This window comes from Balaenoptera physalus (genome assembly GCF_965194825.1).
Source record: "Balaenoptera physalus genome assembly, chromosome: 1".
Lineage (NCBI taxonomy): Eukaryota > Metazoa > Chordata > Mammalia > Artiodactyla > Balaenopteridae > Balaenoptera > Balaenoptera physalus.
The window spans coordinates 131679809-131700647 of NC_138882.1; the positions used below are offsets into that span (position 1 = coordinate 131679809).

The 20839-nt window shown below is 36.7% G+C and overlaps 1 protein-coding gene across 6 annotated transcripts in view; it reads right to left on the reverse strand.

Moving 5' to 3' along the window:
* Positions 1 to 20839, reverse strand: part of LOC309640595 (serine/threonine-protein kinase TNNI3K) — a 299196-nt gene that overhangs the window by 84353 nt on the left and 194004 nt on the right. For 5 of the 6 annotated variants that reach the window (XM_082419553.1, XM_082419557.1, XM_082419556.1 and 2 more), the window contains 4 exons: positions 19839 to 19891; positions 19469 to 19521; positions 15516 to 15648; positions 2488 to 2597 (listed from right to left, as the gene is read on the reverse strand). In XM_082419553.1, coding sequence (XP_082275679.1) covers positions 2488 to 2597; positions 15516 to 15648; positions 19469 to 19521; positions 19839 to 19891 — 349 coding nt within the window. The remainder of the gene's footprint in view (positions 1 to 2487; positions 2598 to 15515; positions 15649 to 19468; positions 19522 to 19838; positions 19892 to 20839) is intronic. The other variant, XM_082419558.1, reaches the window with a different exon arrangement.

A 20839-nucleotide genomic window follows, 5' to 3' on the forward strand; every position in this document is an offset into this window, starting at 1 on the left:
CTCTCACCAACCCCATTCATTCATCAAATTCCTATTTATGCTTATAATCTCAGCTCAGGTATCACCTCTTCCAGGAAGCCTTCCCTGACCTAGCTCTTTGTCCCCCACTTGCTAGTATTCCTTTAGCATTCATTCTCATCTAATCTTGGTTTCCTTCATCTTGGCTTGTAACTATAAAACCAGTAATGTGTTTATTCTATTCATCTCCATATAACCGCTAGACCTTAAGCGCCATTAAGAGCACATCTCCATTGAATCTCCTCACCCATCCCTGGGGCTGTATATAGTAGAGACTCAGTAAATAATTATTTAAGGAAAGAGTGAAAACTAGCCCGTTGTTCCCTTTCTCCTCAGTACTTAGCTTACTGACTAGGTGAAGACCTTACTGGGTAATGCAATGATGACTTAGGCATATCACATACAGAAGCAGCTCAAATTTATAACGCTGAGATGGATACCACAGCCAAACCGGGAGCCACCTGACTGACAAGCACAAATATTGCCAGCCAGTCAGAGACTTAGCTTTCCTACTATACTTTCTCTCCATCCTCCTCTGGGAGGACCTCATCCCCAGAGCCCTGTACTTCCCTGCTTAGCAACAAGATTTTTCTACTAAGCACTCAATTTTTGACCTCTTAGTATTTTTATTTTTAATCTTTAATAGCATTCTCCTTTGATTCTATTCTGGTTTCTCTTTCTCATTTTCCAAACTGTTACTTCTGGTACCCATCCTACCTAAAAAATGCTTTTAGCAGTGCCAATGACTTGCTTTTATTCCAAATTAAAACTTCCACGTCCCTTAGCTATAATCATGAAGAGTCAGTTGATAAAAACAAAAGGGATTCCCTTTGATTGTTATGGTATATTTTAGAATAGTTCATACCCCAAGTAGAGAAGGAAATTCTGGATTAGGTGCGTGACACAGTTATTCCTAGAAAATATGCCTGAGATTCATACTGAAAGACAAAGAAAGCTTTTCCCAAACTATTTTAAGTCATGTAATTTTCAAGACAATTTTCTAAACCTTGTATTTCAGATAAGGGGATTGGAAGCATTGATAAGCAATAGTGATATTCATTCATTTACTCAACATATATTTTTGAACATCTACTAGGTACAGTTCTAGGTAAGGAGGTTACAGCAGCAAAGAAAACAAAATGAACAAACACAAAAGTCCCTGCTTTTATAGAGCTAACATTCTGGTAGTGAGAGAAGATTCTACACAAATAAATATATAATCTGGTGAATTAAATGGTCAGAGGAAGAGGTTATTTCTTCCGAGATACTCAGTCCATGTTCCATAATTATCTTCCTTTTTCTTCATAAGAGTTTTTGTGTATACTTGTAGGATTGGGAGATGACTTGGTCTGGTTTTGCCTTTAGAAACAGAATGGGAAATTTGCTTTCTCCTTCCAAACATCTGGACTAGGGTTTATTCTGTTTCTCCTTTGGTGAGATACCAACAGCCTACTTTATCTGTTCCCTTGTTGAAGAGAGGTAAAGTGTCTGGGAAGGATCAGAATCAAGGTCATATAAGAAAAGGACAACAATAACTACGATGGTTTGCATCAGACAATTAAGGGCTATTGGGCCTTTGTGTATGAGGATCTCCAGTGTGAATAGTGTGAACTAATTCCCTCCACGTAGAGCAGAAGAATCAACGCGGGCTGGCGTCAAAACACAAGGATTTCAATAGACATCAGACATACTGGCAGGGGGATTCTTAGACACTGTATAAAACTGTGATATCAAGAGAGAAGTTGTGAAATCTCCTCCTTTGTCAATCTGTGAGAACAAAGTAGACACCAATCTATCTGGTACATTTTGGAAGAATCCTTTCCTGCAGACAGATGATCTGGGATTTCATTCTGGGATTATATGACTGTTCCCCTCTACTCTCTCAGATCTATGATCATATTAATTTTTTTTCACTGTTTACATATCCTACTTTACTTATTCCTTCCCTAATATTGATTCCTCCATTTAAACGCTAAATCTATGCTCTTAGCTACTTTGTCATACAGTCACTCAGAGAGTTAGAGAAGGACTAGGACCAGGGCTAGCCTCCTGCTTGAGTCAGGGCTCAAAGAAGACCACTGGTCATGGGGTCTTTGCCTGCAGGCCTGCCTCATGGTGAAAAGCCCACACAAATCCATCTTGTGCCAAACTTCTTTCTTGAAAAAAGTGACTAAGTGTGGTTCAGGCATAGTTAATAAAATTGCAGCTGAGACGAGACTGAGTCATCTGTCATACCAGGGTCTCTTACTAATCAGTTGTGAGAAACATTTCAGAATCAGAGAGCAACAGCAAAGAAATATGAGATACTCAGACTTCTTGAGGCAATTAGAGACTAAAGAGCAGAAAGCAAATCAGTCTTCCTGCCTTGACAGTCTTAAAATACACACTGAGAGTAGACTTTGGAGCTACACTATTTGTGACAGATGTTGACCATAACACATTTTCTAAGAGGAAGTAAAAATTACTCACTTCGGGACATGCATTCCACCCTCGCATCAGCAGAGATGATATGGGCTTGGGAATGGAATAGCCGATGGGAGGTCTGATATGGTGGTAAGCCATGTCTGCTGCGGCAGCCGCTGCAAACCAAATGGTCACGTCAGTCTTGAAAATCACATATTTTTTTCAAGAAACATATGAACAGACAAAAAAAAAAATCATTAAAAATCAATCTGTGCAACATCAGCAGAGATTCAAAGAGGCCTTTATGCTGTTTTTTTTTTATATGCTTAAGCAAAATAGTGGATAATATGCTACCATAAGTTTATCTTTATAATTGTTCATTTCTTTGGTTGTTCATTCAACAAATGGTGAGCAGAGGGGATTTATATAGGAACAAAGGAACAGACAAAGGAACAGACAAATAGCAAGCAGCACAGGGTATGTACATGGTGCTTTAGGAAGTAAAGACTGAAAGGAAGATTGGACCAGCCTATACAATGCATAAATCCCAGGCTAAAGAGCTTATACTACACATAGCAAGACAAGGTGCCCCAGAACTTTGTACGCCTGAGAGCACCTGTATCACTTGGGCAAAATAGATTATTTTTTAAGTTTAACTCTGGTTACTGGTTACAAGATTGTTGGGATTTTAATTTTTAATATTTATAAAGTAGTTACTGTTTGCTAAACTTTTGTTAGATACTCCAAATCCATCATTTTAGCTAATAGCACTCATTGATTGAACTCTCTAGTGTTGCCTACCTGCTTGGATGTCTGAATGTTGCTCATCTCAAACTCCATATCACTGTGTTGTGATTCTCAGGACTTCTTTGTGGATTCCTGATTGCTGATTATTTTTCTGTTCTGCAACCAGTGATTTCTGTACTCCCTGGGAAACCAAGCTTATAGCTACTTTTATTGAACACATTTTGTATCAAGTATCATGGTAGATACATACATAAGTTCTTTCGATCCTTTTAAACCATGAGTGCAAGGTAAGTGCTATTGTTATGTGTGTGTTGTGTGTGTGTGTGGTGTATGTAAGCAGTTTTTAATTTATAAAAATTTTAATATAACCAGTAGTTGGCACAACTTTTTTCAGATTTCATGCTCTCTTCAGCCATTTCACATTGAAAGTACTTTGTAAACAACACATGAAGCTCTTTTATTCCTCTGAAATATTGCTCTGCACCTGTGGGATGCTAAAGTTCCAGGATACTGCTGCCTGTGTTCTCGATTGTGATGTCACAATCAACTGTCTATATCTTAATGACTTTTGAGATGTGACCCACAACTACTATCTCTCTTCCACCAAAGTTTACTCCAGCTAAATTCTGTTTATAGATCTGCATCCAGCAGATGTAGTGAAATTATATGCAATGCAACTTAACATTTTGCTTTATGGATCATTCAGAATTACTATATAATTTTGCCAAATGTAAAATTAATACTTGTTTTTCATAGAAATTTAGAAAATTAGGAGAATTAGAATAAAATCCTATTATTCAGAGGAAGCAATTGTTAAAATATTTTGAGCATTTCATATATATTCTTCATATCATTGAGCTCATGTCCAATATACAATTATGTAATACTTTTTCCCCTAAATTAAATATAAGCATTTTCTCATGTTATTAAAATTCTATGTTAACATATTTTTAATGACTCTGCATTTAGTGTGATTTACTTATTTCTCAATTTCAGGTTGTTCAAATTTGGGTGTAAACACTTCAAAGAATATGTTTTTTAATATGACTTTCCCAATTTCACAGATCATTTATGGTATTTTGAGGAGTGAGTTAATATGTCAAAGGGCACAACCACTTTAAAGACTTTAGATACATACTGATGAACACTTTTCCTAAACAGTTGTAATAATTTATACTCTCAATAACAAGTGTATGAGAGGGTTGTCATTATACCTGAATCAGAATTAGGTTTTCTCATTTTATAAAAGATTTTGCTAATATGAGAGGTAAATATATCAGCTCATTTGTTGCTGTTTACATTTTTTTCTTTGATAAGTAGTGAGACTTAATATTTCCCCAGATATTTATTAGTTATTTGTATTTAAAATATTAAGTTCATGCCCTTTGCCCACCTGGAATTTCAATATTTCCTTGCAACAGTGATCTAATTGTACAATGGTTCCAGGCTGAGGGCAGAGTCAGGAATTTCATTCCTGCTTTTGTCTTCAATGCCCTTTGTAACATATTTGCATTATCACATTTTCCAATCATTTCTGGCCACTATCAAGTACAGTTGCTGACACTAAGAAAACAAAGAAACAAAAGACTGCTCAAAACATATTTAGCAAACTTAACATGACTCACAAAATATATTTTTTGTGTCACAAAAAACTAGGCTTTTTAGGTTCCTTCCAGCAGTTACTCTTGACTATTTTTAATTCTTTTTGGAATGAGGTACATAAACAAGCAAACAAATAAACTGATGCTTAATGATCATTGATCTTCTAACTCTACTTTTTCACCTTATGATCAGTTGGATATTGTTGAGCTGGTACAGCTATAAGCACATAAACCGGTGTAGTGAACACATTTAAACTAATTATACATATCCTAATAGGCATTTTGCAGGTGCCAAACATCTCCTCTGAAACTCTTAGACTGTGATATCAAGTATATGAAGTTATTTGTTTGCTTCTTGGCACTGTGTCTGAAAAATCAGTTTAAGATGAACGATATTTAATTATTCATTATTCAAAGTAGATTCTGCAAGGTCTCGGCATCTCCTTCTCCCTTTTGCTTTACGCACTCTTGGCAGTGATACTACTCATTAGCACCTCTGCCAGAAAGTGGGCAATGCAACGTGAAGTGTCATGGAATTGAAATTTGTCACCTTTGAGATTGCTTTGTCAGTCTTGCCTAAGTGCCCATGCTACACTAGCAGCTGGGAACTTTTCTGGTATTCCAGATTCAGGAAAGAGACTGTCACCCATTAATCAAATTTTTACCTTGATTGCTACATAAAATATGTGAAATTATTTATGTAAACGTTGGTTTCCACTTTCACGACTGAAACTTTGCTATTAAGAGAAAATAAGGATACATTTGAAAATATCAATAACTTAATATTGAGTGCCTATTATTTCTTCAGTACTACCCTAAGATAGTTATCAATAGTTTGGCAAATTTATAATCTAGGTTCTAGAGTAGGACTGTCTAACAGAACTTTCTGCAATGATGAAAGTGTCCTTCTCTCTTGTTCAATATTGTCGCATATGGCTATTAAGCACTTAAAATGTGGCTAGTGTGATTGAGAAACTGAACTTTTAATCTTACTTAATTTCTATTAATATAAATTTAAATTTAAATAATCATGTGTGTCTAGTGGCTTCCATATTGGACAGCACAATTCTAGAGCATAGCTCCCATTATCCTGAATGAGACAAATGAAACACAAATTTGTGAGTCAACATCAAGGGTCTGCATAACCATGCTGTTGATTTGTGGATTCAAGTTCTTTGTTATCAAGAAAAGAAATGAAAGGAGATTGTGAGTGTTGTCTCTCAAAAGAGGCCAGTAACAGAACAAGCATTCAATACAACATGTGTTAACCTTCATTCATTTATTCAAAATGTATTGAACATTCTATGTGAGTGATAATAGGCAGAAAAAATGAAGTTATACTTTTCCAAAGAAATTGGTAAATGGATGAATAATGATAAAGAAATGAATTACTGTATATTTCACTGATTTAATGGTTCAGTCATAAGTTGTGAAATATGATTCTTTTTCCCCTGTAATTCCTTTTTCCCTACCCTCTTTCTCTGCATTACATCTACTGTCATTTCGGTCTTAGCTTAGAAGAATTCTCTCTGGATGCCCTTCCTATGGACTCCCATAGCACTCTGTACTACAATAGTATGTATTATATTAAACTTAATTGCCTATTTACTTGCTTGTCTCTGCAAATAGATCACAAGCTCCTTGAGGTCAGGGACTGTGTCTTTTCAGCATTGTGTCTCCTGTGCTTAGTACAATGACTGGCAATTAGTAGGCATTCAATAGATATGCAATGAATGAATCAATAAATGAGATAGTTCAAAATACGATTTCATTGGAAATAATATAGATCATGGTATACAGGACACAGTACACATTTATCATACAAATGAATGAAGATGACGGATTAATGCCAATTAATATATTGCCCATTATTATGATTTTAGGACAGAACATAATGCATAGCTAGCAAGAAACACTGTAGAATGAATATAATGTTTAGTTTAATGTGAAATTAAAACATACTTAGATAAATTATTGAGATCTGGTGGCATATTTAGTCCATAATATTATCTTTTGTTCAAAACACTTTGGGAGGGGGCTTCAATAAACTGAAGCAGTATAAATATTAAGAAATGCCCTTAACTAGCATATCTGGAGGCCTAATTTTCAGTCTGTCTTTGCTTTTAACTCTCTGGGAGATCCTAATAAAGCCAATTTGCCTCTGTGAGTATTAATTTCTCTAAATGTAAGATGAAGCAGTGAGGGTACACTGTAATGGTGACAAATGTGGGCTTTGGGGACAAGAAGCCATGAATTTAAGTCTTGACTACACCTCTTACCAGCATATGATGTTGAGCATACATCTTATCCTAATAGAACCTGATCCATGGCTTATCGGTAGAATTAAAAGAGAGTCTTCATAGAGCATCTGTTGCATTGTTGGCTCTCAACAAGTGTTAGCTGTTATGGTTGCTTTAATTATTATCTACAGATCTAAGGCTCTTACTGATTCCTTTTAGTCTGAACTATCTAGAGAACTAGATATCAAAAATATTACTGTATATTTTCTAATCTGTTTAAGATGAGAAATCTTAGTTCTTTTTGAGGTTTCTTTGAGTACGAATACCAAGTGAAACATTGCATTGAGTTACTGCAAATCACAAGGCTAAAACCCACCTCATGTGTCATCAGTCCCAGTTTATAACGCAACATGGCCATCCTGGAGAGGAGGACTATGCAGCTCTCCATGATGAACTTAACTAGCTTTATATTGCTTATGGATAAATTGGTACTAGATTCTGAACTCCTAAAGTAACTTATCGCTTCCTCTCTTAGGTTTTATAAAAGTAAAAAAGAGAGCAATGAAGTACAATATTTTGCTTGTAAGTTTTGACAAGATAAAATTGCCAGAATTTTTTTTCTAGTTTGTGTGTATGTGTGTTCTAAAAAATACAATTGATTCTACTTCATAGTTTTTAATGGGCAGGGCTGTGGTGAGACAAAGCAAATGTATTCTACCATCCCAGCAAGAGCTAAGACACATTCTTTGTTAAACTGACACTTTTCAATGATGTATCACCAGAGCATACAGCATCTGAGAGAGACCATGAGATTGCAATCTTGAGATTGTACTAAGAATGGCTTAATTTTTTAAACCACATCCCATTCTCATTACAGACTGTCAGAAGAATAGATTAATTTGCACCATTGTCTGTTCTCATTGCAATCTTTGTCAGTGTAATGAAGTATTGGCATGTTAATATCAGCTATATTCATTGAAATATCACCATCCGTTGGACCGATTTGATCTTTCCGGTGATCTGTGTAGTGACTGGCTGGCATTACTCTTCTCAGTGATAAACTGATAAAGACGTTAGCATAGCAAACATAGGATTTCAGAACTTTAGTTCACTCCTATTTTCCTATCACCTGTCAAAGCACGGTCCACATCGTCAATGTGCTTATGTCCTTTGAGGGTATTATATTTAAGATGCTTTAGGATCCTAATCGTATATGAGCAGAACATAATCATCTAATATTAAGCAGGTGTAGCAAATGCAAATGGCTATAAATATATGAGACCTGTGACATAACTGGGTCTCTAAATTACATTAATTCATATTTTTTAAAACCACATGTGACACACAAAAAGTCTGCAAGCCATATTTGGCTACTGGACTGCAGTTTGCAACTCTGAGGTAAAGCCTCAATATGAAGTTTCACCAGAATCTGGCTAGACTCAATCGGCAGATGTTCTTAATTTGCTGCCATGTCCCAGACTTAGAGTCTGGCATTAAGGAAACCCAGGACACCGAGTTGAGTCTCCCTGTGAACCAGATGGCACCACACATGAAAACAAAAGGAAAATAATAGGCTCTCTTCTTTGGCTCCAAACTATAATCTGAAAGTGATCCACACAATTGGGTACCTGGTAATAAGGGAATGGGATTGGATAAAATATAGACTGATGGATTAATTCATCCCAGATTTCTTCTTTAGTTTTTCATGATGTACCAAAGGAGACAGGCCCAGGAGAGAAATAAAATATGGGAAGCAGGTGTTGGTTTCTCTTTTTAAAATGTATCCAGGACAGGTCTTGTTTGCCAGGTCATACCAACCCCTTTTTCATCTTGCCTGGTTCTTCTCTCTCTGCTTGACTTCGTAGCTTGGCTCCTTCTCCTCCTCTCCTCCTGTATCCATCATCCTCCTGCTGGCTAAGCCAGAAGCCTGGAAGTCATCCTGGACTCCTCCCTCTCCCTCGTGCTTCCACCTCAATATGTCCGCAAGTCCTGTTAAAATCTCTCAAAACCAGCCTCTCCTTTCTCTTCACTTCCTCAGTTAAGATTTTATACATTCTCTTCTAGATTACCTGGTTTCCTTGCCTCTGTTTCAAACTTCTCCAATCCAGCCTTTGCTTTGTAGCAAGAGGGAGCGTTCTAAGATAATAGAGTTGTACTATTGCCCTGCTTAAAATTCTGCAGTGACTTCCATTGTTGACACAGAAGGCCCTTCATCATGTAGCTCTAGCTTTACATTTACAGCATGTACCTTGCTTCTGATTCCCTGTATTCTCTGATTCATCCCTACTGAAAGATTTGTGAATCTCTCATGCCTCTGCACCTTGTTCAGGCTGCTTTCTGCCAGGACACCTTCACCCTCTCCCCACTATTTACCAGTTAAATAGTACTCATCTTTTAAAGATGCAGTTCAGGTATCATCTGCTCTAAGAATCCTTCCCTGATTTCCTTTCCCACCACCAGTCTGGGCAGGAGAGCCCTCGAAGGAGCAGCTGTTGCGCTCCGTGTTTCCCTCTAGCTGGGATTTACTCCGCTGACTGTACTTTTCTCATGCCGTCTCTGCACTACAAGGGAATGCCCTTTTCCTCTTTGTTTTCCTCTTACTCTCGCACAGTTCCTGGCCAGAACTGTGGATGGCTTAATATAATAGTAATAGCTAATATTTATTGAGTGCTTACTGTTGCCAGACATCATTCCAAACCTTTGAGGCAGGTCCTACTAGTATCCCTGTTTAAAAAATAAAGACACTGAGGTACTGAAGTATAGCTTGGTTAAGCAGTTTGAGTAAGCTTGCAAGACTCATGCTCTTACACTTATGCCAAGTCTCTTTAGCCTGAAAAATATTTTCTTAAAAATTGAGTTAATTGCCAACATTTAAAAATCTTTCGATTTCTGAACAAACACACAGAAATTAGTTGACATGGCAACAGTGAGCAAGAATCCTATACTTCCTTCATGGCACTGTTTGGCTGGAGCTGGGTAGCCACTGTCCCCTTGAGTCAGAGCATGTGATTTCCTGTTCATCACATTATCCTGCATCAAGTGTTTTCTTGCTTCCCCTGATCCTGTAGGCATTTGATCTTGTGACCCTTGGGATGGTGAATGTAATGGCTTTTTCAGTTTTTTCGAAACCTGAGATTATCAGGTTAATTTGAACATATACTATGTAAAAGAGACCCTAACTTCGAGTTCTTCTGAAGGCATACTCATCACTTGCATAGGAGTCAATGCTAATATTTGCATTCTATTTATATATTTCACCCAGGAGATAGGATTCTGTTAAATCCAGGAGGATAAGTCATGTGTAATGTTGCTACTCCCATAATTGATAATCCTGTCCCACACTGTAGTCATGGGTTTGTTGCTCATTGTAAATGGCTAATATGTAGCTTATATTGAATCTGATCCTTCACATAATTTATTGCTGAACATTTGCTAGACTGCCTAACCACTGTGATGATATTAACAGCCTCAGTTCTTGATGCATGGTAACTGTCCAACTTTAAAAAATTCAGTGTCTATCATGAACAAACTCTTTTGCCAATAAAGTATTATAAATTCCAATATCTGAGATATTGGATTCAAGTTATTCTTAGGCAAGATATTTAACTGTTTTATTATATAATATTCTCCTTCCAAAAAGAGTAAATATTCCTGAGGGCCCATGAGAGAGGGAATCTTTATCTTTTCGAACTATTCATTTTATAATTAGCAAAGGGTAACAAAGTAGAGAAAATTGCAAGGACACTGCACTTAACTGAATATTGAAGAATTAAGGAAGATATTTTTGGAAGAAGTAATATTTAAGCTAAGGCCTAAAAGTAAAGTGGAGTTAGTATGATGAAAAGTGGGGAGGAGAGTGTCTGACAAACAGCTAACGTGTGCAAAGACACGGAAGTGAGAGGAAATGTGTCCTGTTGGGGAAATGAAATAGTTCCCTGTGGCTGAACATAGAGGACAGGCTGCAAGTGGCAGGCAGTAGACCTGGGGAGGAAAGACGAAGCATAACTATGGGGGCTTTGTAGATTGTTTTATGAATTTTTTTAATCTTAAGAACAAAGGAAATGCATTGAAGACTTTAAGTAAGGGGAGTCAGATAATCAAATTTGAGTGTTTAGAAAGCTAAATGTAGTTATAGTATGGAAATTGGTGAAAAAAAGATGGTGAGCAAAACTAGAGACAAGGATACCATTTAAGATACTGTGCAGGAGTCTACTTGTGAAATAAGGAAGTAGCAGTGGAGAGCAAGAGAAGTGGATAGATTTGAAAGAAAGAAAACAAGTGAAAAAAAAGGAAGGAAGGGAAGAAAGACAAAAAGGAGGAAAGAAGAAAGAAAAGAAGGAAAGAGAAAAATTAATGGTGACTTTGAAGTTTTTATATGGGCTCCCTGGAGAATGAGAACTCCACTCAAGCACAGAATGATAGGAAGCCTCGACCTTGTATTACAATTTGCCCTTATCTTTCATCTTACAGTTGCAGAGAGATTTCAATTTACAAAGTTCACAAAATCATCTCATTTGATCCTCACAGTAATCTCTGTGGAGTCATCATTAATTGCACTTACCAAAGAAACTGAGCTTGTGAAAGAGCCCAGAGGCCAGAGGAAATGCAACACATTCAAGGAAGCAAGGAAAGAAGGTTTGGAGTGGCTGGAGCATAGAAAGTGAAATGGTATGAGCAAGGTCAGAGATACTGAATCATGTAGAGTGTTGCAGGACATATTAAGAATTTTGTGATTTAATCCTAAGAACATGGGAAGCCATAGATGATTTTAAGCAATGGTCACATAATCAGGTTTATGTTTTTAAAATATCATTTTAGTGGATGTGTAGAGATTGGAGAGGAAGAGAAGAATAAAGGGAGAATGATCAAAGAGCTATTGCAGTAGTTAAAGTGATAAAGATGGAAGTTTGAACTAGAGTGGTGGTGGATAAAACTTCAGATGTAGATATGGGTATATACCTCACCAATTCTATTCAGTATTGTACTAGAAGTCCCTGCCTGTGTGAGAAAGCAAGAAAAAGATTTAAAATACAAACATATTTGAAAGAAAGAAATAAAATTTTCTTTATTTATACGTAACGTAATCACCTATGTGCAAAATCCCAAAGAATGTACAAGAAAGCTACTTGAACTGATAAGTTAATTTAGCAAATTTGTAGGGTACTAGGTTGTTATTTAAAAATTAATCATGTCTCTATACTAGCAAAACACATTATACATTGAAATTAAAAAAAAAAACATTTAAAATAGCATCAAGAAACACAAAATTCATAGAAATAATTTTAAAAAATATATGTGTAAGGTTTCTATGATGAAAACTACAAACACGTTGATGACAGAAATCAGACCTAAATGAAGGGAGAGACATACTATGTTTATAAGTTGGAAGATTCAATATGCATAAGTTGTAAATTCTTCCCAAATTGCTCTACAAATTCACTGCACTTCAATCAAAATTCCAACAGGATTTTTTTTTTTTTGTAGAAATAGATAAGCTGGTTCTAAAATTTATATGGAAAAGCAAAAACCCTATAATAGCAAAAGCAATTTTAACAAAGAAGAGCAAAGTTGGAGGATTCATAGTAAATGATTTTGAGATTTACTATAACTTATCAATATATTGTAGTATTGGTATAAGGGTAGACTTATATCAATGGAACAGAATAGAGTCCACACATATGTGGTCAATTAATTTTTGACAATAGCACCAAAATAACTTAATGGATAAAGGAAAGTTTTTTAAACAAATCATGCTGAAAAATTGGGATCCATATTAAAAAACAAACAAATAAATTAACAAAAGGATAACAAACTCAACTTTTACCTTGTACTGTTAAAAAAATAACTCTAATAGATCTTATAAATATAAAATCTAAACCTACAAGATTCCTGTGAGAAAACACAGGAGAAAAACTTTGTGATCTTGGGTGTGGCAAGAATAATTTAGACAGGATGCACAAAATATTTAAAAGTTTGATATGGTAAACTTCATTGAAATTAAAAACTTTTGTTCTTTGAAAGACATTGGTAAGAATATGAAAAGGCAAATCACAGACTAGAGAAAAATACTTGCAAAACACATAGCAGATGAAAGATTTTACCTAGAATCTAAGAACTCATTAGTATATAAGATAATTTGAACAAATACTTCACCAAAGAAAGAGAAATGAGCAGCAGATAAACACACAGAAAGATTATCAACATTATTAGTTATTAGAGAAATATAAAATAATACCACAATTATTTACCATTATATACCTACTCAAATGGTTAATATTTTATTTTAAATAGACAATAAAAAAGTGCTGGCAAGGATGTGGATCAACTGAAATCCTCATACACTGCTGGTGGGAAGTCATAGTGGTACAAATGCCTTGGAAAAAATCTTACCATAAGATCTAGTAATCCCCTCTTATGTATTTATCCAAGAATAATGAAAACATCCACACAAAAACCTGAATGGTTTTGGCAATTATATTCATAATTGCCCCAAAGTGAGAATAACTCAAATGATCATCAACTTGTGAGTGGATGAATAAATTGAGGTACATCAACACAATGGAATATTACACAGGAATGAAAAAGAACAAATTACCAATAAATGTACTAACATGACTCCATTTATATGACATTCTGGAAAAGGCAAACCTGTAGGGACATAAATCAGATCAGTGGTTTCTAGGGGCTGGAGGTGGGAAAAGTGAATTGATTCCAAAGATGCATGGGGAGCTTTTTGGAGTGATGGAAATGTTCTATATTATGATTGTAGCTGTGATTATACAACTGTATATATTTGTTAAAGCTCATTGAAATGTTAGTCTAAAATGGTAAATTTTGCTACATAAGTGATACTACAACTTATACTATATAAGTTAAACCTGATTTTTAAAAATGACAATTGCAATAGTTTAAATGGTGAAGATGGTGGCTTGAGCTAGGATGGTGGTAGATGACGGTAAGTAGTAGACAAATCCAAGATGTCCTTAGGATGTAAAATCCACAGGAAGAGGTGAATGGATTGACACAGGAGGTGAGAGGAAGGGAGACATATCTCTCTCTTGTGAAAATACTACAATGTGTCTAGAATTACAGTGGATTTTTAACATATACTCATAAGTCTTACCAGAAAGCAGATTCTAAGAGGTAGAGAGATAGCAGCAGATCAGAGCAAGACATTACAAATAGCAATTTTGGTCCAGTTCAAAATAGAGTCTTCTCATCCACCCTATAATAAGGGCCAGATCTCATCATTTAAAACCATGAAAGCATATAGAGAAAGGTTAGGACGATTAAATAAAGAGCATATAATTTGTGAAAAGTACTTTGTTAGACACTATGCCGAGTGTAATTAAAGACCATATGGTTATTAGGGGGAAAATGCCTTGAATAGACAATATGAGTTATGGCTTTTGCTCTGCACATGAGTACTAATAAATATTGTGATCCTGGTTAAGACTTTGAACTTGTGAGCATCCACATTTGTAAGATGTCTTTCCCTAACATCCCTTTTGACTTGATCCATCTGATATATTGTGATAGGGTGGCCACTTAAGAAGCTTACAATATAATTCATTTAAAATTTATTTACGATTTAATTTGAAAACAACTTTTCAAGCATGGTAAGTTCTGGGGATGCAAAGTCAAGGAGTTTTTAGACTCACAGTGGATACAAGTAAGTAAACAGTGTGACAGTACTGTTGTATCTACAAGAGCAACCCAAATAAAATGGAGAGAGAGATGCAAATAAAACTTACCTCAAATATTTGTACATTTTTTCCTGTGATTAGATTCCCTACCTCTACCTTCTACATGTAACAGAGTATAAAGTATATTATCAACAACAAAATTATAGGCTCACTCACAAAGTCCCATTTTTAGAATGCATCTATATATGTAATAGAAAATTAGAAAAACCAATTCTCTTTTGTATAATGTGAGACAAGCAGAAAGCAGTCCTGATAGGTTATTTTTATGTGTTGCTACTTTCAGCTCACTCTTATATGCACATCAGAAAGGCACTTCTAAATCTCATCTCAAAAAGTAAATATTGCATTGTTCACGTTATTTGTATCCACATTCCACATGGCCATTATCATTTGCTTGTTTTATTAACAACAGATACATCAAAGCCCTAAACTTTAATAATAAAATATACCTACACTTTTGTGTGCCTGTGTCGAAAACCACATAGTTATAGGCCATTAAGTTTTCTGGATTGGGCCACACCTTTAAACAATTTGAGACCGTTTCCTTACCTCTCACTTTGCCAATCCACCAAGAATAGTCATTTTGGGGAAAAAAATGTTTCTTGAATTTGTGAAAATGCACAGAACTCTGGAAATCAGAGAAGCTTCTTTTTTTTTTTTTGCCACACCCCGCGTCTTGTGGGATCTTAGTTCCCCGACTAGGGATTGAACCCACGCCCTTGGCAGTGAAAGCACAAACCGCTAACCACTGGACCTCCAGGGATTTCCCTCAGAGAAACTTTAACTGAGGCATGGCTTACCTGGCTTGAGATGAGCGAATGGAATTTCGCCGGTGAGAAGTTCCCACAGACACAGAGCATAGCTGAAGACGTCAGCTTTGATGGTGTAGCGTGTACACTGTGTGAACACCTCAGGAGCCATCCAGCGGAGGTTCTGTGGGTCAAGAAACATCCACAAGTCATTTACCAAGTGCTTAGTTCTTCTACTGTAGAACAGTGTTCTTCTTAGTGAGGATTTGTTAAGTGTTCTCTTGAAGTTCTCAAAAATATAAACTTAAAATAACATCGATACTGCCCTCAGTGTGTGCAATAAACTGGCTCGTTCATACAAAAACAGTGTGTTTACTGCTGCTGTTTAGTTTTTTAAAGGACATTTTCTTTTATCATTGGAAGATCATGAAATCCATAATTCTTCCCAAAATATTGCAACAATATGAATCACCAAGTAACACTGCCTCTTATAAAATGATGATCACAGCAGCAGCATTTTTTTGTGTATCTCTGAGCATCTTTCCCCTGGAAGCCTGACAAGCTTCTGAATAGCCATCCACGGGTTCATCCAAGAGCTCTATGCCTCCCTGGGGGTGAGTCACGCACTGTGGGAGGAAGCTTCCCTCCTTTAGAGCTTCAGGTTTTAGTTTAGGAAGTCACTAAATTAGACCCACAAATAGTGCCCTGATGACTGAGGAGACAAACGGCCTGAGGGGAGTGCCCAGAATATTCGTGTGAAGCAGATTTCTCACTGGCAGGATCAGGTCTGTCACATCTCCTCTGTTTGCCCAGCGGTGTTATTTCTGAATGCTGTTTGCGCAATATTCCAGAAAGCAAGCCCATAAAACGTTACAAGTTTCCCTGTACAAAGGTCTACCCTCATGTTTTCACGGCATCATTTACACCCTTTTTACTTGCAGTTATGTATTTTTCATTTTTAAATATAAGTTTCCGTTCTGGGATACAAATGCATAAATTTGGTTTATTTGTGGTTTAGGAAAAAGAGCACTAGATTTTGAGTTAGGAGATGCAAATTCTAGTTCTGGCTCTACTGCAGACTATTTGGGCAGTTCTGGGAAAGTCTCCTATGTTTCCTGGACCTCAGATTCCTCAAGGGCAAGACTGAGGAGGCAGGCCCTTCCAGCTCTAAGACCCCATGGCTTCATAGCCGTATCAATGGATTTTGCCAAATACCTGCTTTCTTTGTATTTCCACTGAAAGAAACCAGTATTCTTTTATTACTCCTAGTGAAATTCTGTGTGTAGTGCTGCCTGCTGATAATTCTTTTGAAGTGTCTACATTATTTTGAAGTCATGCATAATTGCAGCTTTCCAAGAATATCTTTATTTCGATTATGGTGCTTCTATGTAATTCTTCCACACGAGCTTTCACATTCCAAATAGCCTCCATTTATATAGCATATTGTGTGTTGTGTCACAACATTGCATAAGGGGGAGTAGGCATACAGTATGGCCATTTTTTCATAGGGGGGTAATAGAGTAATTAGCAAACTTACATAAGGCCACATAACTAGTAAGAAAGAAAATAACCTTCAAAATAAATCTAGAGTAGTGCTGTGCTTAAAGACTCCACAGCTAGGATAAAAGAATATTACTTGCTATTGGTGAAACTCAATTCAATTCCATTTGACAAAAGGTTATTTAGTCAGAGAGTCTCAACTGGCTGCATTTTAGAATCACCTAGGGGAACTTTTAAAAGATACATGTACCCAAGATCAACCTCAGGCCAGCAAGATCAGAATTGCTGGGGGTTGGATTCAGGTAGGATGCTTTTACAAAGTTTCCAAAGTGATTTCGATGTGCAGCCATGGTTGAGATCCACTGAGTTAGCTATCTCTATGTCAAAGGTACTAGATGAGATCTGTGTTTCCTGTCAGAAAAGGACTCACTCTTCCCACCTCTCATATCCTACCATTCTCCTCCTTGCTTACTCCACTCCAGTAACTCTGGCCTTGAACACACAAAGGACTCTCCTGCCTCAGGGCCTCTGCTCTTACTGTCCCCCCTTCTACACTGCTCTTCACCTCTCATGGATAACTCCACCATAGGTCTCTTATCAAACGTTATCTTTCTCTTTCTCTCATCTAAATGGCTCCCCCCATCACTCTCCATTCATATACTCTGCTTTGTTTTTTCTTCATAACACTTATCACCGTCTGATATATATTTTGTTAACTTGTTCAACGTTTATCTTCTTCTATTAGAATATTAGCTCCATAAACACAAGAACTTTGCTTTGTTCACTGCAATATCCCCAGTTCCCTAGAATGTCTGGCATCTAGTAGGTATTCCATAAATATCTGTTGAACGAATGAGTGAAATTTAATTGGGGAAACCAGCATGCTTAATCCTTCTTACAATACAACATGGTCCATGATGTCGTTCCTGCCTTCCTCTCTAACTCATCTCTCATTTTGTCTTCCTCACACAGTGCATGCCAACAATACCAAGCTATTTGAAGTCCCCCAGGAAGTCTGGTGTTCCTCAACCTCCCCTGTGCCTTTGCTCATGCTGTCGTTCACTCTGTCTGAATTTATTTATCCCTATCCATTCCACCTGAGCTCCCATGATGCTTTGTCACATCTCTGTCACTGAATGTTCACACTGCTTTCAATCTTATCTGCTTATTACTATGTTTTATCCCCTAGAAAATGAGTTACTTGAGATCAAGGACTAAGCTTTGATTTGCATTTTGTATTCCTGGCCCTTTGCACGATGCCTGACACACTGTAGGTCCTTGATAAATGTTTGTTGAGTGAGTCAGAGTACTACCTAGCAGTGCAAACAAAGTGCTACAAAAGCACAGAGAGAAAAGTGTGTGAGGAGGAGTAGGGGGGGAGGAAGTTTATGGGAGGGAAGGTACTTAAAATGGATAAAATTTCCTGGACCATGCAAGATGAGTAGACTTCCTCCAGGTGGGGTATAGTGAAGGGCTTCGCGGGCAGAGAATATGACGCTGGCAGAGTCACAGGGCTGTGAAAGTGAATGAAATGTTTGGGGAATAGCCAGATGGCTTGTATGCCGGGGGCATAAGGGACTTGAGAGAACGTTTAGTGGGAGAGGAGGTCACAGAGGAGCCTTGGGGTCAGATTTGGCAGGTGGGTATAACATTTTAAGCATCGTTGATGGTTTATAGGAAGAAGTGAATTGTCAGAACACAACACTTGGTTGATGTTGCAAAGAATGAACTGGAAGAGAGGACTGTAGTTAGAAGCCTAGAGCAATGGTCCAGAAAAGAGATGGAGAGGACCCAAACTGAGGCAGTGGTAAATGAGAGTTTGGGATGAACTTTAATAAAGAAAAGAAATAGAAATAAACAGAAAAAGTGATTGAGCAGTGTGTAAGCAGAAGCAGGAAGAGGAAGGAACAGAAAATTAGCCCAAGCTTGGGTAATTAAATAACACAGCTAGTCCAGAAAGAGAAGTGCACTTCTTTGTGCGGAAGGGATGGCAGAAGGCAGATGATGAACCTAATTGCAGACATTTTGGGTACAATTATGCTTGTTTCAGATGTTGTCATTTATATTTTTCTTAAACATTAATGCTTGACTATATCACCTATTGCCTTACAATGTTAAAATGGAAAACTATGAATTGTTAGTAGATGCGGGTAAACTATGGATTTTATGGTTACCTATTAAATGTTAACTCTACCACTTAATAACGAGATCTAAACATGAATGCCAATTATCCATGACTGTCATGTACTTTTCAATTATATCTGAAACAAATTCTGTCATTTGTTCTGTAACGTTTCCCAAATATATATCTAATCTATTTCTCTAACAGAGCCTTGAAATAGTTCTTTTGGGGGCTTACTGAAAATAGAAACATAAAACATTAACCCGCCCTTGGGAGAATGCCATTTCTTCCAGTTAAAGCTGCTTTCATCTCCCTTCCTCTCATGCTGAGTTTACACATTTTAATTGTTTCATAATTATAGGGAACACGAGCAGCAACAAACCCCAGGTTGTTTTGTCATGTTGTCTTCATCCAGAGACTGCAGAAATCTTGATTCTGAGGGAAACAGAAAACAAATACATGTCAAAGGAAATATTTTAAAACCAAGGTCAAAGATTACAGCTAAAAGTTTCAAATCCCAAGAAACCTCTATCTTTTTAAAATTTTCACTTCCTTTCTTTTAGCTGAGGATATGAAAGAGGAAAACCCGAAATAAATGATATACTTTTAAAATTCATTGAAATTTGAATGACTTAGAGAAGTATAGCTGTCAGTGTGAAATCCATTTTCAGATTCATCATATAATATCAGCACCAATGAGGAATGGAGAAAGAAACGGATGCCATTTGGGGCATTATTCATGGAAATCTCACCTCCAAAATCTGCCACCACAGCATGCCCATCCTCATAGAGAAGAATATTGTGACTGTAAAAAAAACAAGTAGATATTGAGTATACTTTACTATTTCCTAATCTGAATGGCCTCTCAATGAAGAGGACGATAATCATCATTTGTTTACCCCAGAGGCTAAACAACTCGAAAAAGGCTAACAGACATCTCAGATTAGTGACTCTGATCTTCTTAGTTTTGCTAATCTGAAAGGAATGTTTATAAAATGTGGTCATCTTATATCTGACTTTGAAAGTATACAAAGTATTCTACTTTAGACAAACCTTCTAAACATGTCAAAAAGACCCATCAGCTGAAGATCAGTTTTTCTGCTCTTTGAAGTTCATTTGCTAACAAAATTTGGCTACAGGCAGTAGTAAAATGTACCTGTGAGCATATCAGAGTCAGAGCAAGGGAATAAGCTTGCTAGAACCCTAGGCTTATAAGAACAGCTCAAGGCAACACCTGATACGAATATAGGAAAAGGACTCTTTACGGAAAATGTCTTGGTCATTATGTTCTAGCTAGAATCCCAGGACAAAGAACTGTTTTGAAGGCCTGTGAAATGAGGCTGGCTAATCCACTTTTTAAGGTCTTGGAGAGGAAAACATATAAAGGTCTTCAAATTCTCCTTTCCAAACCAGAATTCAAGCTAGATCAAGGCTGTCCTTTTCAAGAAGTAAATCAAGCCTGGGGCAGTCCAAAGAGAGGTCATTCCTCTCACATATTGGTGAACTGAGTTGTGGGATATCTTATGGACAAATGTATTGTGACCCAAGATTGTCTTTGAGTGTTTCTTATTGAATGCCTTTCTTTATGCTTATTTCACATTTGGCTTCTAAATGAGTCATTTCAGCATTAGGAGATCTCCTACTGGGTTTCTTTTAGTGCACATAGGCCATACTATATTAATTTATCTGCTCTATCCTTAATTGTTTTGCTTCATGATCAAAAAAGGAAAATTTTATTATTTTCTGGTCCCAA